At 37.8% G+C, this 22,829-nt stretch overlaps 3 protein-coding genes across 5 annotated transcripts; 2 read left to right on the top strand and 1 right to left on the bottom strand.

Annotated features, from left to right (window-relative positions):
• The first annotated feature begins 173 nt into the window (after window positions 1–173).
• Window positions 174–3,432, top strand: LOC114726999 (UDP-galactose/UDP-glucose transporter 2-like). Of its 2 annotated transcripts, none has more exons than XM_028913703.1 (7): window positions 174–703; window positions 1,111–1,139; window positions 1,234–1,435; window positions 1,732–1,974; window positions 2,078–2,179; window positions 2,374–2,484; window positions 3,052–3,432. In XM_028913703.1, the coding sequence occupies exons 1-7, from the start codon at window positions 578–580 to the stop codon at window positions 3,283–3,285; spliced, it is 1,047 nt and encodes a 348-aa protein (XP_028769536.1). In that variant the 5' UTR covers window positions 174–577; the 3' UTR covers window positions 3,286–3,432. The 2 variants fall into 2 exon arrangements, with proteins under 2 accessions (XP_028769536.1, XP_028769537.1); XM_028913704.1 differs by having other exon boundaries at window positions 2,377–2,484.
• Window positions 3,433–4,792: 1,360 nt separating this feature from the next.
• Window positions 4,793–6,890, top strand: LOC114727002 (uncharacterized). Its single transcript, XM_028913711.1, has 4 exons — window positions 4,793–5,003; window positions 5,848–6,143; window positions 6,374–6,728; window positions 6,813–6,890. Exons 1-4 carry the CDS (start codon window positions 4,793–4,795, stop codon window positions 6,815–6,817), a joined length of 867 nt encoding a protein of 288 aa, XP_028769544.1. The 3' UTR covers window positions 6,818–6,890.
• A 747-nt stretch (window positions 6,891–7,637) lies between these two features.
• On the bottom strand, window positions 7,638–22,214 carry LOC114727003 (uncharacterized). Of its 2 annotated transcripts, none has more exons than XM_028913714.1 (16): window positions 22,088–22,214; window positions 21,911–22,001; window positions 20,765–20,939; window positions 20,572–20,677; window positions 19,102–19,184; window positions 18,658–18,684; window positions 18,417–18,541; window positions 18,162–18,275; window positions 17,436–17,516; window positions 17,204–17,268; window positions 11,270–11,326; window positions 10,508–10,579; window positions 10,128–10,376; window positions 8,946–9,061; window positions 8,638–8,751; window positions 7,638–8,170 (listed from the first exon to the last, which is right to left on the bottom strand). In XM_028913714.1, exons 1-16 carry the CDS (start codon window positions 22,136–22,138, stop codon window positions 8,020–8,022), a joined length of 1,677 nt encoding a protein of 558 aa, XP_028769547.1. In that variant the 5' UTR covers window positions 22,139–22,214; the 3' UTR covers window positions 7,638–8,019. The 2 variants fall into 2 exon arrangements, with proteins under 2 accessions (XP_028769547.1, XP_028769545.1); XM_028913712.1 differs by having other exon boundaries at window positions 18,408–18,541.
• Between the last annotated feature and the right edge of the window lie 615 nt (window positions 22,215–22,829).

Genomic DNA, 22,829 nt, shown 5'->3' on the forward strand with positions numbered 1-22,829 from the left:
AAGACACCACCGACAAAATCCACGGCCGGTGTTTCTAGGTGTTGGGATGTTCTCGTGCAGCCGGCTGACTTGGCTCTAGTTTTCCTTTTTTGTAAAATAAATAAATATATGAATAAATAAATAGATAAATATAAAGAGGAGCATCCCAGGCTTGCACGAAGCGCGCATGAGATAACCGCTCTACGCAGCGGCCAGCACTAGCAGGCCTCCCTTTCTCCTTCTGGCGAAATTGCAAACTCTCTCTCAGGGGGAGCGTCTCTGCAAATCTTCTCTCTCTCCTTCCCTGCTTGCACTCGTCATTCGTGAAAATCCGTGCTTCCATGAAAAGCTTGCTGCTTTTCATTCCCAATAAGTGCTGAGCTTTTCTTCTTTCTTCCATTCCGCACATGGACATGGCTGTACCATAGTTTAACAATTCCATTCTCCTTTTTTGTGAAACTGGGGGAACCAAAATCGACATGCAAATGCTTCAAACTCACCATCTTCTCTTGTTTTGAGGACATTTCAAGTTTGAACGTTTTGATTATTACACATCGCAGCTTTGGGAGTGATTTTAAGTAAGCAACGGGAGCGAGTGATGAAGAACGACGAGCAAACTCGCAGTCTGTTCGGTATTTCGCTCTCTGACAGGCCCAAATGGCAGCAATTTCTCATTTGTTCTTCTGGCTTCTTCTTTGGATACCTTGTTAACGGCATCTGCGAGGTAGATATCATCCTAACTTGCTTTGATTCTTAAAAATAACAAACTACAGCTTCGGAATTTAGACTTCAGACTTTTCTAGCTTATTTCTTTCTGAAGATACGGTCAAGTTTGATATTTGTTTTCTTATACTTAAAAATTTATCGAGCGTGCTTGTACTCTGTTTCCTCAGCATCTGAACACCGCTTTCTGAGGAATTAGGTTCTTTATACAGAAATCTTTTGGGTCAAGTATCTTTTTCTGCCTTTTGTCTTCTCTGCTTTTGGATTTTCCATTGGGAAGTTGGACTTCATTTTGACATCTTCTGTTGTTCTTTCTGAAAATTGAACAATTGCAATGCTTCAACTATGACACTCCCCTGCTCTATGACTATCTGTATTAAGTTCTTGACTGTATTTTCTGATTTTCAGGAGTATGTGTATAACAGGCTCCATTTCAGGCAAGCTTGTTCATCTTGTTACTGTTTTATATATCTCTTTTCTTGAGGACTTGTTAATTGATAATGAAGTGGGAGATTTGATTTCTTGTTCCAGCTACGGATGGTACTTCACATTTGTTCAAGGATTTGTTTATCTGTTTCTGATTTACCTCCAAGGCTTCACAAGCAAGCAAATGGTGAACCCATGGAAAACCTATGTGAAGCTCTCTGCTGTCCTCATGGGTTCACATGGCCTAACAAAGGGATCTTTGGCTTTCCTGAACTACCCTGCACAGATAATGTTCAAATCCACAAAGGTAAAATACAAAAAACCCTTTGGAAGCTATTGGTTGTTGACTAATCATAATGAAACACCATAATCTGTTTTATTTTATTCCTTAGTTGCTAGGAATCAGATTGTCCCGTTTAAATTCTTACTTGTGGGCTTATCGTGTCAAAATTATCCAACCTGCTTAAGATAATATTCTGGCCGTCAAGTTGAAGCTAATCAAATCCTGTTGTTTTGTTTTTGTTTTTTTTTGGGCCATGAGGCTAATTGAATGTCAGAATGTGAAACATTCGAATATAATTAGATTCAGTTTTTGTGCATTAGGTGCTACCAGTGATGATAATGGGTGCCTTCATACCGGGTCTGAGAAGGAAGTATCCATGTCATGAATATGTGTCAGCAGTACTTTTGGTGGCGGGCTTGATTCTATTCACTTTAGCAGATGCACAAACATCACCCAATTTCAGTGTCATTGGCGTTATAATGATATCCGGTGCTTTGGTCATGGATTCCTTTCTGGGAAATCTGCAAGAAGCAATCTTCACAATGAATCCCGAGACCACACAGGTTATTTTCTTAATTCCCTATGTGCGTTTTGTTTTTCATGAGAAGAAAAGGCATTCATGTCATGTTAGCCGCATGTTAATACTTGTTTATTCTCAAATCACAGATGGAGATGCTCTTTTGCTCTACTGTAGTGGGTTTGCCTTTCCTAATCCCACCTATGCTTTTAACTGGAGAGTTATTCAAAGCTTGGACTTCATGTTCACAGGTAAATGTGGGGGTGCATTCACCAAAAACGCTTGCCAATTAGTATTTGCTACATATGATTCAAGTAAATGTGCAAGTGTATTTAAAGCGAGATAAGAGTGAAAATATCGTGCATTCATGCAGAAGATCTCAGTACAATCCCAGTTACCCAATTCTTCACTTATTGCTTTCTAAAATGGGCGTTTCTTTTTGTTGCAGCATCCCTATGTTTATGGCGTGTTAGTGTTTGAAGCGATGGCCACTTTTGTTGGCCAAGTCTCTGTCCTCTCCCTCATTGCCATTTTTGGTGCGGCCACAACAGCGATGGTGAGTTTCTCTGTCACAAGCTTCTCCTGCTTCCATTATGTCAGTTTGGACCACTGAGTTTGAATTCACGCACCAAACATTCAAGTCTCACTTGTGGCCTTCAAGTCGTTTGGCGGTTGCCTTGTGAAAATACAAGATGTCATAAGGCTCAAATGGTATTAAATGACCAACGTTAACTTTTTTACAACAGTAAGTTTGAATTTGTTTTGAAAGTTGACTTTTTTAAGTTATGATGTTTCTTTGGGCTCAGGAAATGACATGGGGGATGAAATGCTACCCAATAAGGCTTAAATGGCATTAAATGATCAGCATTTTTTCCCCTACCATACATTTGAATCTGATTTGACTGTTGACTTTGCGTCTGATATTTGTTTGGATTCTCTCCTGCAAAATGTATCATTTGATTGTAATTGAATTGAATTTAATTTTATATACATTCATGCATTTGGAGGAAGATCACAGAAAAGAATATGATCCTGCATGGGGCCCACGTCCTATTTTTATGCGTATTAACCTCTTTTCACCTTATCTAAATACACTATGTATTTTGAATGTTGTGTGTGACAGATAACAACTGCAAGAAAGGCAGTGACATTAATGCTGTCATACTTGATATTTACAAAGCCGTTGACAGAACAACATGGGACTGGACTACTGCTTATAGCCATGGGAATCACACTGAAGATGTTGGCTGAAAATAAGCCTACCAACACCAACAAGGCCTTGCCCGCTTCTCCTACTGGTAATAATCAAGAGTTGACGACCACTCACACAGATGAAGAAAGGAGGCCATTAGTTTAAATGCCTGTTTTACTTCTATGCATTGCCGTTTATTATTCAGCAAGGACCAAATGATGCATTTTTATTTTTATTTTTTTAGCGAAATAAGAAATGAAGATAAATGACAATCGAGGGAGTGAGTTTAATATGCACCTTCACTTTTTTTTTTTGGGTGGTTTTAACTGCATATTGCGATACGGTGAAGCATCATATTTCATAATCTGTATCAATTCTGTCACATGTTTTGTTGTGGCAAAAAAATCGGACGATATTTGGGGAAAAATAAATTTTGATATCACATCAAGTTTTTTCTTCCACATACAAGCACATTCCATCTCCTCTTTAGGGATTTGCTTGAAATCTTGAATTGATACGCTTGTTTCAATTCTTCATTTATTTTTCGAAATTTACCCAAAAAAACGTGTTTTGATAAATTAATTAACTACTGGAGAATTTTAAAAAAATGCTTTTGAATTTTAAAATTTTAAATTAGTCTTGTTTACTATATTTTAATAATAAATGACAACAAATGACAGTATATTTTTGTAGTCTTGGGATTTTGAAATTTTAGAGATATTTTTTGGGATTTTCCCATTAACTAGTGTTGGGGATTCCCAACCAATCATTATATAAACTTTTTTCAGAAAATCAAGTACCCTATTGATGGTGGTAAAACTTGATTACATATGCATGCTTGTTAATTTGTAATAATTTTTTGACATATATATTTTATTAGTAGTGGTAAATAATTGCAGTGGATCTCTTTGTAAGATTATACCCCCACCTTAAGCATAGACACAATTTACCTAATTACAAGCACCAATAAAATAGTTATTAAATTAAAAATTTTCCTTTCTAATTTTATCCTCAATTAAATGTCATTATTTTTTCAACTTTAAATACCTTTATCGAACAGGTGAATCTTAACAATTTATTAGCGGCATCGTAGGGAAAAACTTTAATTAGTTTTAAAATCTTATAAAGTGTATTATAATTAGGAAAGGAGGAGATACAAGCCAACATGGCTTATGGTACATTCTTACAATGCAAAGTTCAGTACTATAGTTTTTTCTTTTAATTAGAAAAAAGGAAAGCATCTAATCAGTGCAATGTACCAGGCGATTTATTTTTACTTATATGAAAATTTTTTAAAAAAAGTATTTTTAGAGGTAACTCCTCGTAAACGAAAACGGTAGAAGCGCCAAATGATGGACGCCTAATGAAGTGTTAGATAATTTATTAAAATTTGGGTAAATGCACAGCATCCTATTTTAGTTACATTTCTGGGGGGGAAAAAATCATGAACCTCGGTGATGGAGGCGCCCAGACTCGTTCAGTAATAATAAAGCAGGGTGGCAACTAAAGTAACCAGAAAAATACATGAGTGGCCACGTGTTGGTGCATCTGCATGCAACATGACACACACTCACTTTGACCTCACACATCTGTGTGTGTGTGTCACCACCCTGTAAAAACTATAAAGTGACCGAGTAACAGTAAAAATTGTTACAGTTTAAACCCCACAATAATGGGTGACGCTGACGTAGAATGTAGCAGCGGCGGCACAGCAAGGCTGTTATCGGCCGCGGTGGAGGAGGGCGGTGGCGGCAGAGGAAGCAGACCAAAAGAGCCATGGAGAGGAGAATATGTAAAAAGCGTAGTATATGCAGGCCTTGACGCTATTATCACTTGCTTCTCTCTCATTTCCTCCATCTCTGCTACTCGTCGCTCCTCTGCAGGTATCTTTATAATTCCATTTCTCTCTCACAAACTAATTCTGTTCTTTCACATTAGACTAATTTAAGCTAGGACATATAAAGGACAAAGATAGAGTTCCACGGGTTTGGCCTGGTCTCATGTTAAATATTTTTTTTTGGAGGGAATCTGAAAAGGGTTAACTTACACCTATTTATTATAAATAACAATAATAGTTCTAACTAATACACTTGATTAGTAAAGATATTTTAGAAAAGACAACACCTATTTATTACAAATAACTAATTTAACTTCTTTTTTTAATCTTTTCAAATTAGTCAACTAACTCTTATAATTAGGACGGAGGTAGTATTAAATTTTTTGTCCTGTATCTATGCCATGCATTGTCATTTGTCAACTTCATATACAAAGCTACAGCGTGTTTCTCATTACAAAAATCCAAGTTTAAGCCCGATAACTAGTCACCACACATTTCGCCAATTAGTTCCCACCGGTCTTATATGTAAGTGAGGACCACGCTGGTTATACGGTCATCTAAAATGAAGGTTTATCCACATTTTGTCTAGATCATCCTAATTCGGACACTTCATATCTTATCATTATTTATTAAATTTTCATTCTTTTATCTTTAATAAAACAAGATGCAAAATGATGTTAATCTTCTAACTATCAATGCACAAAAGAATAATCATTTAAATAAAAAAAGAGAGAGAAAGATAATAATAGAATCAAGACTTTTCAAGATCCTAACAAGTGGTATCAAAAGTCAAGTTCAGCAGGACAATGATGGAAAGCCCAATTTTTTTTAAAAAGTTATTTTTATGCACTTGGTTCTCATGCCAAGAAGTACAACTAATTCCTGTGTAGTTACAGCACAAAATTTGCAGCCCATCGTGTGCAAATTTGATGAATTTACTAACTTCAGTGCTGCAAATAAAAATGTATTCACAGTGGATGTGCTGGTTCTGGGGTTTGCAAACCTTGTGGCGGATGCAATATCAATGGGGCTCGGGGACTTCTTGTCAAGCAAGGCCGAGCAAGATGTTCTTGTCAAAAAAAGGCAAGCAACTGAATGGGATGTCGCGAACCACAGAAGTGAAGAGCAAAAGGAGCTAATTAGACACTATGAAGCTCTTGGGATGGAAAATCATGATGCAACCATGGTATGTATGAGAAAAACACCTACCCTTTATTGCAGTTATTTGGAGAAAGTTGACATTTGAAGCTGAATATGTCTGCATAATCCCAATAACAATAGCCCACCACACAATGATATTGTCCAAAATTACAAGAGAAACATGTCTTTTTAAGTACTACGAAATGGTATCACTGGTTGTGTGCTTATTTGAACAAGATAGTTGGCGATCAACTTACTCCATTTCTTTTCCGGAAGGCCGTGAACATGTTTGCCAAATACAAGAACATATTGGTGGAGCAGAGAATGGGAAGTAACAAGGAAATGGTGCCAGCAGATGGAGAAGTTCAGCCATGGAAGAATGGGCTTGTCACCTTTGTTTCATTCATGCTGTTCGGTTCTGCCCCTCTACTAGCTATCGTCGTTCTCATTCCATTCACAAACAATGATTCTGTCAAGTTCATGGGATCTTGTATTGTCACAGCACTGGTTCTTGCTCTTCTGGGGGTAGCAAAGGCAAGGATTGCAAGTAACAACTATGTCTCTTCTGTTGCTATCACTCTCTTCAATGGAATCGTAGCTGCAGCTGCTGCTTACTCTCTCGGATGGTCCCTTGAGCATGTGACAGGCATACAAGAATGATGTCTTATGAGGCAACCTTTGATGTTGTTGTTTTATTTTGTTGGGGGCCAAGGACTCTAGACAACCTCGTCGATCAAAATCCCCCCTTTTTCATCACACGCCGTGCTATTACTAGAATGGAATATACAATGACTTAATTTGCTTGGACTGAGATGTTCAGATTTTTAAAAAATCGAATCATCACTTCGGGTGATCGAAACCCGTTTTTTCCCCATGTGCAAAAAAGTCGTTAATCATGCGAAACGCGACTGAACCACCAAACCAGGTCTAGAGGAGGCTTTTTGGGTTTTTTGAGATGGATTGTAAAGAATGGTTTAATGCCCGTTTGATATGTGGACAAGATTTTGAAGGAAATGGAATGAAAATGAGATTTAAAAACATATTTTGCATGTCAATGAAAGTCTTGCATAATTCTTCATCGAAATGAATGTTTACAATATCAAATGATTACGATATCTTTTGAACAAAATAAACCATTAAAGAAGATTACCCCACACCGGCACGGTGACCGACCAAATCACCATTCAAGGCCACCAAAACATTGGAGTAAGAATCACAAATCATATAATAATAATAATAATAATAATAATAATAATAATATATTATTATTATTTTTTGTTTTTAATATAAGAACTAGTTAACTAATTTAAGTATATTAAAAAAATTTGTTAACTTAATTATTTGTATTAGGTGTTGTCTTTCCTAAATTACCTGTACTAATCATGTGTATTGACTGTAACTAATACAAAAATATAAAAAATATAAAAGACAAAATGTATAAAATAAAAATATAAAAAATATGGAATCTTTAATATGCAGAACTAATACAATAATTACTTTAAAAAAATATAAAAATATAAAAACGAAATAAATTGGAATCGGAATCGTGGAATAACAACGGTCTTGAACATGAGAACGGCAACAATTATACATTTCAATCCATAGCGCAAAAGGGGCCCAAAAATGAAAACTAAAAGCAGATTTCAATCCGCGATTTCCAACCGTAAAGGACGTCAGAACCAGATTTCATCCCGCCATTCAGTGTTCTTCTATAGCCGAAATTGCAGAGACAAAAGCCCCCGAAATAGAAATGGAAAAGGAATCATTAGACGCCAGAAAGTAGAGATGGGGAAGCTAAAACGTCAGACGCAAGTTAACAAGAAATGTTAAACTTGTTGATCTCGTCCAGTAAGAGTCAGACCTCAGTATACCAAAGTCACATTTATTTAACCGGAAAAGGAGACTACAGGTGACAGAATTCTCTATCTCTCTTCTACATCTAAGGATAATTGCAGAGCGTGTTCTGCTTCTTTCAAGAATAAGCGAGTGAGTTGCTTTTGGCCTTGCCGATATACTATAGAAGACCATTGGTTTCTACTCATAGACTTGTGCTCCTCAGTCTCATTGGTGTTGCTGCAGGTTTGGAAAATATATTAGAAAGAGAACGATAAAATGGAAAAGGAAAACAGTTCATATGGTAGATTCAAGATACCACAAAAATGTAAATCCGACCCACAAAATTATTTCTTCTTCTCTATTCTTCATTTCTCTTTGAATGCGCTAAAAGAAGATCAATGGTGCATAAGATTGATGGTAGATGAAATGTTTTAGTGGTTAAAAGAAAGGAATAGTGTTAGTAAAGAGTACAGTAATAAAAACTCAGGTACTCTAATGGCGAGGCCCTCACTATAAATCAGAGCCCCTGCTCTCATTTAGTCAATGTACTGTCTTTGGAAGGATGTCTAATGCGGAGGATTCATGACGTGTACCAAAGTTTATCCTTTTTCCCCCAAGAAGACAGTGAATCTCGTGTAACCCTTTCTACTTAGCAATTAAAAGGTACAAGTCAAATTACTCCGACCAAGGAAACTAATTCCTACCTTGAACTATTCTTCAACTGTTGGTTATCATCCCGGCTATCAATAATGAGGGCCTTGTTCAGCAAATCAGTGTCGCTTTCCTCCGTTCCAGAACCCTCTTCAAGATCCATTAACCTTGCATGCAGTGCAATTGGTCAGTGTGAGCCACAGGATACACCTTAATTCCAAACTAGGCGAGATCCATTTTACTCAATATGGGAAATGCCTCATAACATCATTTGCAAAAGGCAAGTTGCAAGAAGCATCAGTATATCGCTTATACTTCATGTAAAGCTGTCAGAAATTATTAAGTATTTCCTGGCACTTACTTAACTCGAAGAAGATCAACAAGCAATTGGAAGGCTCCAGAATCGCCACAGACCTCCCAGACTGCTGATTGAACATCCGTATCCGATGGTTCTCTTTCCTCTCCAGATCCAAGAAGCTTTAGAGGAAAAAATTAAGTTAAAACGTTGGATTCAGATATAGATAAATAATTGAATGAAATGCTTATATATTTGCTTCTGGGAGAAGTGATAAAGTGTTCTTGACCCCATATATAAATAAACAAATAGATTTCGCTCAGGCCCAGAAATTAGCCCGCATGTGTGTTGCCACTTGGCAATGGGAGAAACCGAATCAGTTGTTTTCCTATCTCTCTACTTCTTTCATTATTTGCAATAAATTTACTAAGGTTCAAAGACCATATCCTTTTTTTTTTTTGGAGAAAATAAAAACTGCCCTTTCTATTCCTTCTCTTTGAAATGCAACAAAACCTTTAAAAATTTCAAATTTTGATTCGATTTGATTATGCTAGTCCCCAAGGGAAGTATGCAAGTACTACCATTCACTCACCATCTGATTCATTTATCACACAAGAAAATACATAATTCATCTTTTAACACGTTGAAGGAAATAAAATGAACTACACTTCTGGTCTTTAATGTAAGCCCTAGTTAATTAATTTGAGTAGATTAAAGATATTAGTTAAATTAGTTAATATGATATACTTGATTATTGTTAGGAGAATATCAATAGGGTTAATTTGAGAAAAATTAATAAATTTATGAAATAGATCATAAACATAGGATCAACATCAACTCCCCAATTAGGTCCTACATTAAGGACTGGAGGAGCATCTTCTAATTGCATGGGATTTTATTTTTTGCAGTCTCTTGCAGTAGAAAATACATTAAATCATATATTTGCCAGTTGCTACCTTATAAAACATTGCATGGTAGTAGGGTCTTTTTGTCAGCCACTGAGAGAGGTAATGCACACTTGACATTCTTAATGGCCATACAAGAAAATAAATAAAATAATTATATTTAGTATTTGCTCTCAACTATGTGATCAAAAGAGAGTTACAGAAACTGAAAATTATAGCTGCATCAGAAATCCTCAATGTCTCTGATAAGCCCAATAGGCTGGTGGGTCATGTTTATACGAAGAACAGGCCGAGGATATCTAATGACAGGAAATGGGGAAAGGTTTATGAAAATAAAACGCACCTCTTCAAGCAGTGAGAAAACTTTAAAGATCTCATTCTCCTGCATGGCAATGGTCCTCAAGGCTGTCATAAACTTCTCGGGAAAGACCAGCTTATTTGCATAAGATGGTGTCTTCCGTTGACCACTCCAACTATAATTGCAAACTTGGTCTACCTTGCACCTCTCATTTTCCCCACCTTTTTTGGTGCCTAAAGGAAAAAACCCATGATCCAACAAAGTCTTGGGCAAAAGACATCTCATCTCAGCCTTCTGTAAATATAAACAAGAGAAAGCAATTGATTTACAATAGCAATAAACACCAAGAACAATAATTACTAGGATTTTTACGAACTTAAAGGTAACACATAATAAGTCCAATAGGAGATACATTACTTGCATACCTGTGCTTCAAGAAGCCGACTTTTGGATTCTGAGCAAGATATAGAAGCAATTGCTTCTGCTGGATAGTGGACCTGAAAGGACCCAACATCTTTGATAAGCTATGATATACATCAGACCATATTAAGTGTGATCAAATGCAAGTTTAATCACGAACTGAGATAGGGCAATTAACAGCAGTAACAACCGCAAACAATACCCAGGGCAAGGGGCAAATTCGAAACACAACTATAGTTGCAAAACTGCCAGCTGGATTAAGTTATGATCTGCTATAGTGGCAGACATGCTTGGAATGCTATCTTATAGTACTTGATAAAAAGCCGGGGGAAGAAATAGGCACACATTTTAGATTTCAAAGTTATATTTGAAACTGCAATAAAAATTAAAACATTTCTTTCAGCCCATCACGTCAGTATGATTGCATTTATGTATTTCCTTATTGAAAAGATGAGTGGCTGAATTGTGAATGCATATATGCCTACACACACATGCCTACACACACATGCAGAAGGAGGCTCCAGCCTAAACGATTCTACCATAATGGTATTTTATGCGTGGTTTTAGGAACAATCATCTCTTTTTATGCGTAAGAGTGTTTAATGTTCTTGTTATGATTTACGTCATTATGAACACGAAGACAAAGAAGTTACTTTAAGTCCCAAATGATATATTATACCATAGACAACAATAAAGAAGGGGAATAATATGCTAAAGAGAAGTTTTGCCAAGGGTGTACAAATTACATACTAAATGAAAGCTGTTACCATGAGATAGTCATCTGGGTTATTATCGATCACAAAACCATACAGATAGAGAAGTTCCTGCATCAAATAGAAGAAAATAAAAACAATGCAGCAGTTGAAATGAACTTAAGAGTAAATTTTAATCAGCAACTAAAATCATGTATTTTGATGTATATGAAGGTATATCTGCAAATATATCACTAACTGTATGTGAAAGAACGATTTGCAAAAGGTAAATATGGACTCAAATAAATTAAAAAAAGCCTCATGACAAGCTTTTCACTAAAAACTGGAAGGCCTTTCTGCCTCAATCATAGAACACTGATGCCCAATAAAAGGAATGGTTAAATAAGATAATACAGGCATATAAAAATGATGTCATACAGTGTTAGTTTAGGCTAAATGAAACATGAGAAAAAAACCTAGCGAAGTACCCTAATACTTCCAATGTATGGACGCATGCTTTGCCGTCACTTGGGGGGGATGAAAAAACCACCAGCGTACTACATAATTGAAGACTTTTAGGGAGAAATACTTCGTCTTATTCCATTCACATGTACAGTGGTACAATATATATACAGCCGAAGGAGATATCTGGAGATATGGAAAGAATATACATGGAGAGATATTCGGGATAAGGAGAGATGCACGAGAGATACAAAGAAATATTTAAATCTATCCTAATCCCTTGAGATCTGAATATTTAATAATTATTTTTATATTATCTACACTCCCCCTCAAGTTGGATCATAGATGCTAAACATGTCCAACTTGCTGATGAAGTTTTCAAATACGTCTTCTGATAGTCCTTTGGTGAGGATATCTGCTAGTTGCTGTTTTGAAGTTACATAGGAGAGGCATATAAGTCCTTCCTCCACTTTCTCACGAATGAAGTGCCGATCAACATCAACATGTTTGGTTCTGCTGTGCTGTACTGGGTTCAACGCCATGTTTAAAGCATCTTTGTTGTCACAGAACAGTTTTAGTGGTCCATTGATATGCAAATGAGCTTCTGCAACTACTCTCTCCAGCCACAAACCTTCCATGATACCTTGTGCTAAGGCTCTCAGCTCGGATTCTGCACTGCTTTTTGAGACCACCTTCTGTTTTTGACTTTGCCATGTTACAAGATTGCCCCACACGAACGTACAGTAGCCAGATGTTGACCTACTGTCTTCTCGAGCTCCTGCCCAATCAGCATCAGTGAAAATTTCCACGGCTCTAGAGTCACATTTCTTGAAGAATAGTCCTCTTCCAGGTGTCCCTTTTAAGTACCTTAATATCCTGTAGGCAGCATCCATATGCCCCTTTTTTGGTGAATGCATGTGTTGGCTAGCCACACTTACTGCAAAAGCGATATCTGGCCTTGTGTGGGATAAGTAAATCAGCTTTCCAACCAGTCTTTGGTATCTTCCGATATCTACTGGTTCCTCATCTTTCCTTTGCTTCCTTTTTTCTTCTTCTGTCATGACTTTCTTCTTCTTGTTATTGCTCTTCTTGGTACTTATAGGGGTTTTGCTCGATCTGCACCCAAGCATGCCAGTTTCGTTAAGTAGGTCCAGAATGTATTTCCTCTGAGAAACATAAATTCCCTTCTGTGACCTTGCAACTTCCATTCCAAGGAAGTACTTTAAGATGCCTAAATCCTTGACCTCAAATTCCTGGTTTAGAGCAACCTTGATTCTGTTAATTTCTTTCTCATCATCTCCAGTGAGAACGATGTCATCCACATATACAATGAGGATTGTTGTTAACCTCCCATTCTTTTTGACAAACATTGTATGATCAGATAGACTTTGCTTGTAGCCTTCAGCTCTTAGGACCTTGGAGAATCTATCGAACCATGCTCTTGGTGACTGTTTCAGACCGTACAGAGACCTTCTAAGTTTACACACTTGGTTTCTTCTTCCCTTGTCGAAGCCTGGAGGTAGAGTCATGTACACTTCTTCTTTTAATTCCCCATTTAGGAAGGCATTTTTGATGTCTAGCTGTTGTAGTGACCAATCCAAATTAGCTGCAATAGACAGTAAAACTCTTATGGTGTTGAGTTTTGCTACGGGGGCAAATGTTTCATTGTAGTCTATTCCATGGGTTTGAGTGAAACCCTTCGCTACTAGACGTGCCTTGAACTTGTTTAGTGAGCCATCTGCATTGTACTTAGGAGTAAATACCCATTTGCATCCCACAACTTTCTTACCCTTTGGTAAGTCAACTATCTCCCATGTTCTGTTTTTTTCCAATGCCATCATTTCTTCAATTACTGCTTTCCTCCATTCCGGATGTTTAAGTGCTTCATAAACATTGTTAGGTATATTGAACTTGTCAAGTTCAGTCACAAAGGCATGATAATGTTGTGAAAGTGTGGCATAAGATACATACTTTTGAATAGGATGTGAGGTGCAAGAGCGTGCCTTCTTTCTCAAGGCAATGGGAAGATCATCTTCAGTTATCAATTCAGTCTCCCTAGAATCTTTCCCTGGTTCTGAATCTGGCACTACTATGGGCATGACAGTCTCTATTGTCTCTGTATTTCGTCGAGAATAGACCTTGTTGTACTTGTTTTTGTTTGTGTCTCCCCCTGTCTTAGGCATTTGGTCCGGGTTCGGTGAAGGGTTAACTTTAGGTGATGTTATGGACTCATCAAGGAAGAGGGGAGGTATTGGCTCGGGCACATTTTCCTTAGACTGAAATTCACACCAACTCTCCCCCTGAATGGAAGGCTTAGGAAAGTAAGGTTCATGCTCAGAGAAGGTGACATCATGGCTGACAAAAATACGCTTGGAAACAGGATCAAAGCATTTGTACCCTTTCTGAGTTGAAGAATACCCCAGAAAAATACATTTAACAGCACGAGAATCAAATTTGGATTGAGTGTGATGGAGATGAACAAAGGCTGAGCAACCAAAGACACGCAGCGGAAGGGAATGATTAAGATGGGTGAGTGGAATAGTTTCACGGAGTTTGTCTAACGGAGAGATATAGGAAAGGACTCGGCAAGGCATACGATTGATGAGATGTGTAGCAGTGAGAATAGCATCACCCCAAAAAAATTTGGGCACATTACATGTGAAGAGAAGAGCCCGGGCAACCTCAAGTAGGTGACGATTTTTGCGTTCAGCGATACCATTTTGTTGGGGTGTGTTAGGGCAAGAGCTATGGTGAACAATGCCATTGGTTTTCAAAAAATGATGTAGGGAATGGTTAAAGTATTCGGTGCCATTGTCGGAGTACAAAATTTGGATGGAGGAATTAAACTGAGTTTGGACGAGTTTGTGAAATTCCATGAAGACAGATGAAACATCAGATTTGTCTTTAAGCAAATAGACCCAGGACATACGAGTATGGTCATCAATGAAAGTAACGAACCACTTTGCATTGGAACGATTTGGAACACGTGAGGGACCCATACATCACTATGAATAATAGAAAACGGACGAGTTGGTTTGTATTGGGAAGCGGGGAAAGAGGAACGATGATGCTTAGCAAATTCACAAGAGTCACAGTGAGGAAAAGAATTTTTATTAATGTTTAAATGAGGAAACAATCGTTGCAAATAGGAAAAACTAGGATGACCCATCCTTTTATGCCATAAGAAAACATCATTCGAAGAGGCAAGACCATGCATCTGGGAACATAAAGCACGTACGGTAGAAATATCGAGATAATAGAGACCTTCATGCTCCTTAGCTGTGCCAATCATCTTCCCCGAGGAGAGATCCTGAAATAAACAATACGTAGGAAAGAAATAAGCACCACAATTTGCATGTTTGGTTAATTTGCTAATAGATAAAAGGTTACAAGCTAAATGAGGAACATGCAAGACAGATTCAAGGTGTAGAGAATCAGAAATATGCACTGTGGCCTTCCCGGCAATAGTAGAATCAGTGCCATTAGCCGTTGTGATCGTCTTATGGCCAGCGCAAGGGAAATAAGAGACAAACATTCGAGCATTTGAAGTCATATGATCAGTAGCGCCCGTGTCAACGATCCACTTGTCAGAAGGGAGAGCAGGAGACGTACCATTACCTTTCCCGGCAACGGAAGCAGAGGCAACAGGGTCCCGTGATTGGGGTTGAAGACCTTTCAATAAATCAAGTAATTGGGTGAATTGTGCGTTGAGAGCAGCCGGAGAAGGATCAGTGGAAGTTAGAGAAGATTCATGGGAGACATGGTAACCGCGGGATTTGCCCTTGCGAGACTTCCAATCAGTGGGTTTTCCGTGAAGATCCCAGCAACGATCCCGAGTATGACCCGGTTTCTTACAATGATCACACACAACCTTAGACTTAGTGGCGGGAGGTCCGGAACTGGTTGCCTTACTAACCAAGGCAGAGGAGTCAGAGTGAGAAGGTGTAGGTTCAGGTAACATGACTTGGCGTCGGGAGGCTTCCCTGCGAACTTCGGAGAAAGCTTCACGAGTAGACGGCAGGGATTGACGACTCAAGATACGACTACGAACACCATCAAATTCTGGGTTGAGGCCTGCGAGGAACTGAAACACCCGCTCCTTCTCTACACTCTGACGGTAACGTGCTGCATCAGCGGAGGAAGACCATTCTTCAATAGCAAGCAAATCTAATTCTTGCCACAGACCCACAAGTTCCAGCCAATATTCGGTAACATTCCGAGTACCTTGTTTAAGGCTCCAAATGCTGGTTTTGAGGGCATACAAACGGGAGAGATCATCACCATCAGAGTATGAATCTCGTACGGCGTCCCAAATATCCTTTGCTGTTGGCAGGTACATGAAGCTTCGTTTGAGATGGGAGGACATGGCATTTACCAACCATGAGGATACCATAGAATTTTCGGTCACCCACTTGGTCATAGCAGGAGACGCAGAATCAGACGGAGGTCTCGACTCACCAGTAATGTAACCGAGCTTCCCTCGACCGCCGATGGCTAGACGGACCGCCTGCGCCCATTCCCTATAATTGCTATCCGTGAGCTTTTCGGAGACAATCACAACGGGCGACGGGTCGACATTAGAGGTTGAGGCAGAACGCTGGTCGACACGGGTCGGGTCGGACGTGGAGGAGGAATCGGGTGAATCCATCGACCTGGACTTGGCCGATTACAGGGAAGGACAGGACGGTGAAGGAGAGTGCGAATGCTGTGAACAGAACCAGTGGGGCTCTGATACCATGAAGACTTTTAGGGAGAAATACTTCGTCTTATTCCATTCACATGTACAGTGGTACAATATATATACAGCCGAAGGAGATATCTGGAGATATGGAAAGAATATACATGGAGAGATATTCGGGATAAGGAGAGATGCACGAGAGATACAAAGAAATATTTAAATCTATCCTAATCCCTTGAGATCTGAATATTTAATAATTATTTTTATATTATCTACAATAATTAAGAGAGACTAAATTCTAATCATGTGGAAAATTATTGACGCTTCTAGTCAGAGAAGTATTGCACAGAAAAAGAGGTTGGTGGGGCGCTGATTGCAGGGTCATCAAAATCTGAACTGAAAACCGGTGCATGGGAGCATGCCATACAATCTTGGACCAAGCATATTGTGATAAGGTGCATTGTTGCTGAAACAATGGTGTGTAGAATGCACCAGGCTCAGTTTGGCTTCTGGCAGCAGACTCTTTAAAGGAAAAATGATAAATCAGGGGCGGAAAAGATCAAAATTATAGTCAAAACAAAGGTAACCCAAATTAAATGCTTCCAGCATGCAGAAACACACATGCTTTATGCCCATATATCAAAATTTAAAACTGCAAAAGGGAGAAAGAAATTTATATCAACATCGGAAAAAAAGGGTCTTGCATGTGAAAAAGCAAAAAGTCTTTTACGGATTAAGGATGTTGTGACAATGCATTGAAACTTCAACATACGCTCAAAGGTAAACTTTCAAATCCAAATAATAATCCATGAAATCGGAAACATTTTTTTCCCTTCTGTTTTTAACCTTGGATGGGATAACAACAATACCTCATTTCCTTTGTTGCCATAGCTAATTGAAATTTCTTGACCAATCTCTGAGGGATTTTGCGCAGCTTAACAGTTGAGAAAATAAAGATCAGTAATGTATTGAATGATGAAGCTACTTAAATGGAGTCGCAGAGAAGAAAAATAAAACGGCATGTCAAAAGCAATAAAAGTAAAATTCAGGAGTTAACAAGGGAATAGTTGCCAGACTGAACAAGAAAGAGAACAATATTACCAGAGAGAAGGTACATGGAAGAAGGAAGATGCGTGACTGATCCAGTTCCATCGATTTCCCAAGTTGCTATTGGCTTCAGATCTGAAAGGCCAATCATGGCAAGTCAGTCACTAGAGACATTTGAACTAAAAGTTTGAAAATTTTTCAAGGCATTTTGCATTTATAGCTTTAAGTCAAACCATGCTGCAAATAGCCATGCATACATGCATATGCAGATACAATCTTGTTTAACTCTAATGTCAAACAGAAGGAATAATTGACATTTATCTGACATCTTTCTAATTTTCAACTTTCCTTCTGGAGCAGGATCCAAGAGATAAGTAATACATGACACCATTATTACCATGAAAAACAGAAGAATACAACCATTAAAGCAAACCCATCTAGACACGGGCTTGAAAGAAAGGGATCTGCGGAAGTAGAGAAAGAAAAACAGCAAAGGCTCCTTGTTTTGGTGTATAATAAATGTAATAAATAAGTCTTATCCATGATAATAGCACAAGTTTACAGATGTTCATCAGAAAGCCAATCAACAACCCAAGAAAAAGGTGAAAGTCTAGGAATGACTTTTGTCTATGAGAATGGAATTTTCTTCTTCTAGCTATATCTAAACCCTAAATTTAAAAGGGGCAAATCAGAAGAACTTAACAAATGGAGAAACAAAAAGAAAGGGGCTCAAAACACATTAAGTGAATTGAAATGTATAGATTTCATTAAACAACCTACCATGGTTGCAAAAGTCAATGCCCGGGACAAGACCCTCCACCCAAACTAGGTCTCCCTGTATTTTGTTACAGGCCATCTCATTGATTTCATCATCAGATTTTTCAACCTGGCTTTCTGAAATGAAACTTGCCAATATTAACATGATGACTTATATTCAGCAAAGGCTGAAAGAGGATCATTCAAATTAACTGAATATAAACCAGAATATAATTAAAAAATAGGAAAATGATGGACTTGTTTTATCACCATATTCACCATTAATTAGAGTCTTGACACTTCCATTGACTGAAATGCAACTGTCAGGTGTTTGCATTTTCGGAAATACAAAAGAACGAGGAAAAGGGATATTCAAAGCACGACTCCAGAATACTGAATTTGCCCTAGCATTGAGGTGAATCGGCTGTTAGCCTCCAAGGGTAGAAGTTCTGATAGTTGACTAAAAGCTATAAAGATTAATTATTTGATGTAATAGTAAAGGTTCATGAGAAGCACATACCAAAGGAAATCTTCAAAGCACACATCACTAGTGAAACAGATGAGACAGAAAGGAAGCAGTTTTAGTATAAGATTATAATTTAGCTAAGAAACGACTATTTGAAAACACATCTTATTCTGGCCAAACACACACACACACACGCGCACACGCACAGCTTACAGAGTGCTAGGCAGTTCCATGGTTCTCATATCAGGTAAATTAGTAAAAAATGAATTAATTACAACATTGTAGAACAATAGGAATGTCAAAATCATAGTCCCCACAACAAAATTAATATTATTAATAAAAAGCCAATGCTTACTACCCACAGATTATAATACTTTAAATTTCTCAAATGTAAATACAACAACAACAAAAGAAGCCTAGTTCCACTAGGCAGGAATCATGTCAAGTGTAAATAACCCATTAATAAAGACAGACTACATCAAGTCACCCAATACATACGTCTCTGAATATCCATCAAGAATCAGGAGCTTCTTCACCAAAGCCTTGACTTTGGTATCATACAACGACAGCAAGTTTTTCTTCTGCAAGATGAACCAATTCACATGTGCTATTAAGTGAGATAGGAAAAAGCTTGTGACAGGATTGACATCTGGTTCTTTCCCAGACCACATTAATCATAATAGACATATTTATCTCAAACACTGAATCAACCAAAATTTGAACCATAGAGATCTCTATCGCATCACAAAAATCAGCACTAGAAGACTAGTTTGGTATTTGGGATTGGGTAAAGATCATACTGGTTCTTGTATCAGTACTACAATTATGCATTCCTGCTTAAAGTTCAGAACTTCATCAAGACAGTTGGAATCCCGTGTTTATTGCACATTATTCCCATACTATTTTTTTTATTTGCCTCTATGGAGTAGATGACAATGCAGCCTTCTTCCTTGTAACTCTCTGCTATATCTTTATAAGGCATTTATTTTGTTGTCTTCTGCTCCTTAGTTATGCGGAGTGATTGGCTGATTCTTGTAGCTTACTCTCTTTAAACATACGTAATCCCATTTTTTTTTCAGCAAGACAGACTTCAAACGCTCAACAGTCCGAAAATCTTCATGGCATAAGAGCCCACAGAGGCCTGATTCATACCCACATACTATGCAAAAATATCACAAAAAATTCCACATTTTGGAATCTACATTCTTGTATGATAGAAGGCAGCATACACCCCTTCACTGCTCTCATAAGGCCTTGATAAACTAAAGCCGGCAGCCACTCTTCTAGAACAGGCATACTCCGCCACCTCTGTTGATCTGTTTGTCTCTCTTGTGACCACAGATATCATAATTTCTGTCAAACCACTTCCTATTCCCATGTTGATCATAATTTCTGTCAGCCAGTTAAGATTGCTGTATGAATAAGGTGACCTCAGGAAATTAGACCTAGTCCTTCTGCAAATGGTGTGATAGGAACCATGGTCCACTAATTCTTTTTTTTTTGGGGTCTTTGTGGAGCAAATTCAATGCTGATTTCTCCTTTTTTTATTTCATACTTTATTAGATTTTGTTAGGCACCCATTTACTTTGCCTTTTGCTCCCTACTTCTGTGAAGACGTTGGCTGATTCTTATAGCCCACTCTGTATGTTATCCCTTTCTGCACTAAGTATGAATGTAAACTCTCAATAACCTGAAAAATTAACTACAGATTCCTCCTATGCCATTCAACTATTCAAGTAACCAACCAAATGCAGACTCTAATTAGTAACATTAAGCACGGAGAAAGCACAAAACTACTACAAGAAATTTGAAAATTAAACATAGACATCAGCTGTCTACTGCCTATATGTCAAAAATTCATAATCATCCCTTTTCTATATCACGATATGTCCTTGAATTGGCAAGAGAAGCATAAGTTTTATTAAAAGAATTAATTGTTGTCAAATTATCGATCAGAAGATAAATCACCTGCAATTCAGTAGCACGGAACAATGTTGTTCCCCTCAGCTCTTGAAGATCATCATCACTAAACCAAAGTGGATTTCTGAAACTAGTTGGAAGCATGTCAAGGTACCTGAATTCATTTTCCACAAGTAAAACTCATGACAAAGAATAAAGCAAAACCATCAACTAAAAGTCAAACATAATCAACCAAACATACGGCTTCCATGAAGAATTATGACGCAAGCGCTCCATAGTCAAGAACAAAATCATCAAGAACCTGTCATCTACTTCTCCTTCTTCAAACATTGCCCTGCATTCGGGACCGAGAAGAGGATCTTGCAATACCCTCATTGGAGTTATTGCTAAATCCAGCGGAACAACCAGTAGAACCCCTGCTTCATGGAGAATTTAACACCACTTGATCTATTTTCAAGAGCTAATAGAAAGGAGATATTTTTTAGGTGGAAATATACTCATGAACTCCTATTTCAGAAACATTTGTCACATTTTTCACAGCATAGTATAGACTTAAAAAATTAGACAGAGTCCTATACGGTAGCATTAAACTAAATGCATTTAGCAGGCATTGCTTGACTTTGAGATGGTTGCATCGAAATATATCGTATGTTATCTAATCAAACTTAATGAATCATGTTTCAAGCAAATATCACCAGGAAATGTATTTCCTATATTAGTTAGTTTAATTCCCTATATTTAGGGAAGAATACATCAACCCGTGACAAGGATTTACTTATCTGATACCTTCCCCCCCCCCCGGGTGAACACATGTCTGATACTTTGCCCACTTCAATTTGAAAATTCGAATAAAAATTCCTCCTTTGATTAAGAATGCTTGCAGCCAAATGCAACTTATATCATTCTGGTCATAATATATGTATAGCTACAACTAAAAACCGTCTTATGGCGATGACTGACAATGCTTTTCCAGAAAATCTAATTTGAAACAAGCAGGTTAAATGATCTGCTTTTCACGAATTGATCAACTATGATGCAAGTTTGTTATCGTTACTATCAGCCAGAAAGACTACTTATTTATGCTCCATACACCAGGCGTATGCATTAAAGATAGCTTATTTTTTACCCAAAAGAAGCACGTGTACATTCAAAATTCCAAAAAAGACACGCTAGCAGAATTACACATCCAATGCTCCAATTTCTAGGTTTAGCCATCAATGACAAAGTTTCAAGTTTAGAGCTCAAATCCTTCAATCAACACCAACTTTACATTTTCTCAGCTAGTGGGCGAAGAACAAGCAAAGCAATGGTAAGATGACCCCCGCCACATATATTTAAAATGATCTCTAAATATACTTGATTGAAGTGTTTGGAAGATTCGGATTACCATCGGAAACATCTTTAGTTGAAAAGATGCCAAACCCTTTTCTGGAATCACAATACTTGATGCTGCAACCATGAAGTTGAACTCCATTCCCCTAAATTCAAAACCCAACAAATTTAAAATAACCAACGCAACAAAATATCCCTGTCTCTATTACTGATTGAAACTGTGTCAAGCAACCTGTAGCCACTGGAGGAACCGTTCGAGCTTCGCTTCTTCTGAGCTCGCCATGGCGACCGAAAGTAGGAATATTAGATTTGTTATGTTTACGAGTTGACAAAACGGACGCGTCCCACTTCGAAAGCGCCTAAACAAAAACAATAGGAATGCTTGCTATTATCATTATTCTACTGAAAAACTATGTCAGCAATTTTTTTTTTAACCACTCCACTCGCGCCCTGCCTTTCCCCAAAAAACCAGAGACACACACACAGAACACCCTCCCCAAAAAAAAAAAAACACCATCCAATTTGGAACTTCCGTAAACAAATTTCTTTGACTTGTACATTATCGGGAATTCAAATAAATAACCTCAAGTATTTTAGTTGAAGTTATGACTTCGAATTTATATATGGATGCATGGGTTATGAAAAAATCAATTTGATTGCGAAAAAATTAAATAAAATCATATTTTATATTTCTAAATTACTTTTTTTTTTTTCAAAGCCTGTGCCATGTAGCTCATCACCTTATTCTTCATAACATTGGTTTGTTACCCTTTTCTATAACAGACGCTGTCTGCTAACCATTCCCTCCCAAAGGCGCTAGGAAGTGAAGATAACGGGCAGAGTAATCTCACCGCAGTAAAACTTGAAAGTTCCAATTCCTGCAAAGCTCTGAACTCCTGTCAATATTTTCTAACACAAACGACGGCGAAGTGGGTAATTAAGTCTTCTTCAATTCCTAAATTTCTTGTTAACGG

The sequence above is a fragment of the Neltuma alba genome, unplaced genomic scaffold (assembly GCF_004799145.2).
Source record: "Neltuma alba isolate B1F8T4 unplaced genomic scaffold, ASM479914v2 tig00012422_pilon, whole genome shotgun sequence".
Lineage (NCBI taxonomy): Eukaryota > Viridiplantae > Streptophyta > Magnoliopsida > Fabales > Fabaceae > Neltuma > Neltuma alba.

Excerpts from the sequence above, each read along its gene's own strand:
- LOC114726999 (XM_028913703.1), top strand. The coding sequence starts at position 578 with ATGAAGAACGACGAGCAAACTCGCAGTCTGTTCGGTATTTCGCTCTCT. Across the intron at positions 1,436-1,731 it reads TAATGTTCAAATCCACAAAG|GTGCTACCAGTGATGATAAT; the intron begins GTAAAATACAAA and ends TTTGTGCATTAG. Across the intron at positions 1,975-2,077 it reads TGAATCCCGAGACCACACAG|ATGGAGATGCTCTTTTGCTC; the intron begins GTTATTTTCTTA and ends CTCAAATCACAG.
- LOC114727002 (XM_028913711.1), top strand. The coding sequence starts at position 4,793 with ATGGGTGACGCTGACGTAGAATGTAGCAGCGGCGGCACAGCAAGGCTG. Across the intron at positions 5,004-5,847 it reads TACTCGTCGCTCCTCTGCAG|TTACAGCACAAAATTTGCAG; the intron begins GTATCTTTATAA and ends ATTCCTGTGTAG. Across the intron at positions 6,144-6,373 it reads AAAATCATGATGCAACCATG|GCCGTGAACATGTTTGCCAA; the intron begins GTATGTATGAGA and ends CTTTTCCGGAAG.
- LOC114727003 (XM_028913712.1), bottom strand. The coding sequence starts at position 22,138 with ATGGCGAGCTCAGAAGAAGCGAAGCTCGAACGGTTCCTCCAGTGGCTA. Across the intron at positions 19,185-20,571 it reads TCCGTGCTACTGAATTGCAG|AAGAAAAACTTGCTGTCGTT; the intron begins GTGATTTATCTT and ends TTCATCTTGCAG. Across the intron at positions 18,542-18,657 it reads TGCTTTGAAGATTTCCTTTG|GGCAAATTCAGTATTCTGGA; the intron begins GTATGTGCTTCT and ends CCTCAATGCTAG.